Raw genomic sequence first — 2552 nt, 5'->3', positions numbered from 1 at the left:
AACAGTCCCCGGGACAATGGTGCAATGGTAGGGACATCTGGGTTACGACTCAGGGATCCACGGTTCGATCCCCAGCTACGGCGTATCTGCAAGAATTTTCTTTCAAATAGAGAACGCAATCAAAGGATGCTCGGGCATCTGGATTAACAAGGGATTATGCGCTTCCCGATTGCTAAAAAGCATATTTGCAAGAATTTTATCCCAAATGAGGAACGCAATCAAAGGATGCTGGACATCTGGATTCACCACCGGATATTAACCTACCCGATTTACCTCGGAAGTCGATGGGGAAACTTTCGGATAAGCAGAAAGAGCCAACCCTAGGGATTGAGTCCATGAGACTGACTGGGATTTATCATTTTTAGAAAACATGAACAAATCATAATTTCTAGATCCTAGCACAATTCAAATCCAGCCTAGGATATAGAAATATTTCAACCGAATTTCGGTCATGAGATCGTAACATTCTAAGCTTTGGATCACAATTTCGACTACCATGGATGGAATTAACAGGTCATTGAAGTTCTTCAACACTCAAAATCCCACCCAAAGAATTGTTGGTTTGTACAAATTGAACTTCTTGCTAGGAATGATTCAGAGAGCTCGGGTACTCACTTCTCTTTACCATCACAAAGATCAAGAACAACTCATGCCCATTTCAGTTCATCACTTGTTGGATATTCAACAAAAGAAAGCATCCCAAATTCACAATGCACCATTAAGATGATAGATACAAAGATCAAATGTTCAAATGTTACTGAAACTAGTGAAAGTTTGATCAGAATGACTGAAAAATTGAACTTTCTACTAGGGAACAAGACAAAGGGATTCCATCTGTTTGCTTATTGTCAATGGCATCATTCGCAATGATCTTGTTAAAAATGAGAACATAATACGCTAAGAATCTCGATTTGCTTGCAAAAGGAAAGGGGGCAAATAGAACGATCTTTGTTGTTGGAGAATACCTGATCGGACCTGATCGGCGCCGTCAATAGCGAGATCGATCCGGGGGTGGTGGTCGAGGGTGGAGAGCGGGATCCCCAATGCCAATGCCTGCTCATACGTGCGCTTCGAAGTGGGTACTCCCACGATGTCGCTGAGTTTTCCGGAGGCGAGGAGGGAGCCGATCTCGGCGACCACGAAGGCGGCGGTGGAGCCGGTCCCGAGATCGAGGGGCATGCCGCTGCTGACGTACTCGACGGTCTTGACGACCGCGAGCTTCTCGAGGTCGTCCCGGGTGAGGGCGACCGCGGCGGAGAGCGCCCGGACGGGCGCCGCGTCGGGGCGGCGGCCGGGGTGGCGAGCTGCGGCGGTGGAGGAGGGAGGGGGTCGAAGGGAGGAGCGAGGCGGCGGAGGGCATGGTGAATCGGTAAGAGAATCAAGTGGTGAAAGGATTTGGAATGTCTAAGTCTAAGGTACTTCAATTTGAATTATTAAATACAATTGGTGGGGTATGAAACTGGGTAACGATTTTATGGCGATAAATAAATTAAAGAATATTTAATTGATCAAAAGTAACTAGAAATATTTTATTTGTATTTAAAATTATGAATCGAATTATTTAATAAAATTTTAATTAAATTTAAATTTATAATATTTTATTTAATTTATCATGAGTCATCAAATTCAAATTGAATTTTATTTATTTTTATATCATTTTAATTTAAATAAATTCAAAATTTTGAATAATTTAAATCAAATTTAAATTTAAATCATACTATTGTAATTTTATTTTAAATAGAATTTAAATCAAATTTATTTATATTTTTAAATTTTGAATTAAATGTTAATATTTAATTTTATTTCCAATTGAATTCAAATCAAAATTATTTATATTTTTAAATTTCAAATTGAATTTTAATATCATATATATTTTAACTTTCATCCTAAATATCAATATTTTTTATCTGTTCATTTATCCTCTTTTTGATATTCAACGTGTTTGATGTGCGTGCGCAGTGTGCGAAAGAAGATTTCAAACTTTCAAGTATTTTAGACGCTTGAAACAATAATAGTATTATTATTTATTTATTTAAGATTAAGTTATTTAAGATTTTATATTTAGGAGTTGAGTTATAATATCAAGTAAAAAAAACTAAAATGAAAAAAAATTAACTGTTCAAGGGGTGTGTCGTGTTGCTATCCTGTACTTTTTATTCGGCACACCTCTTGAACAATTAAATTTTTTTTTTATTTTAAAATATTATTTTATACTTAATACTATAATTCAATCATTAAACTTTAAAAGAAAAATCGCTTAATCATAAGTAAAACTAAAAAAAATAAAAAAAATATTGTTATTGTTTCAGACGTCTAGAATATTATCGGACGCTAAAAATCTTCTATCGCGATCGCGTACGTAGAATAAAACATGCATATATCAAATATATATATCAAAAAGCATCCATTCTAATTTTCTATTTGTAAATATCAAGAAGCATTATTCCCTCACATAAATAGTTTTTATTTAAAAAACAATACTAAATCACAACTCACGGACACCATGTAGGATTTGGATATGGACATATAAAAATATTAGGGTAAAAGTTAGG

The 2552-nt window shown here is 35.6% G+C and overlaps 1 protein-coding gene across 1 annotated transcript; it reads right to left on the bottom strand.

Moving 5' to 3' along the window:
- Positions 1-965: 965 nt before the first annotated feature.
- On the bottom strand, positions 966-1404 carry LOC141818000 (putative ribose-5-phosphate isomerase 3, chloroplastic; the record flags this gene model as incomplete). Its single annotated transcript, XM_074705603.1, has 1 exon — positions 966-1404. A coding segment is annotated over one exon (439 nt), but the record flags the coding sequence as incomplete, so codon positions are not given.
- Between the last annotated feature and the right edge of the window lie 1148 nt (positions 1405-2552).

Source organism: Curcuma longa, unplaced genomic scaffold (genome assembly GCF_044706935.1).
Source record: "Curcuma longa cultivar G26 ecotype Majalengka, Jawa Barat unplaced genomic scaffold, ITB_CL_G26_1.1 contig_22884, whole genome shotgun sequence".
NCBI classification, from domain to species: Eukaryota; Viridiplantae; Streptophyta; class Magnoliopsida; order Zingiberales; family Zingiberaceae; genus Curcuma; species Curcuma longa.
Note: the sequence above shows the minus strand (reverse complement) of the source record. Positions and strands in the feature narration are given on the sequence as shown.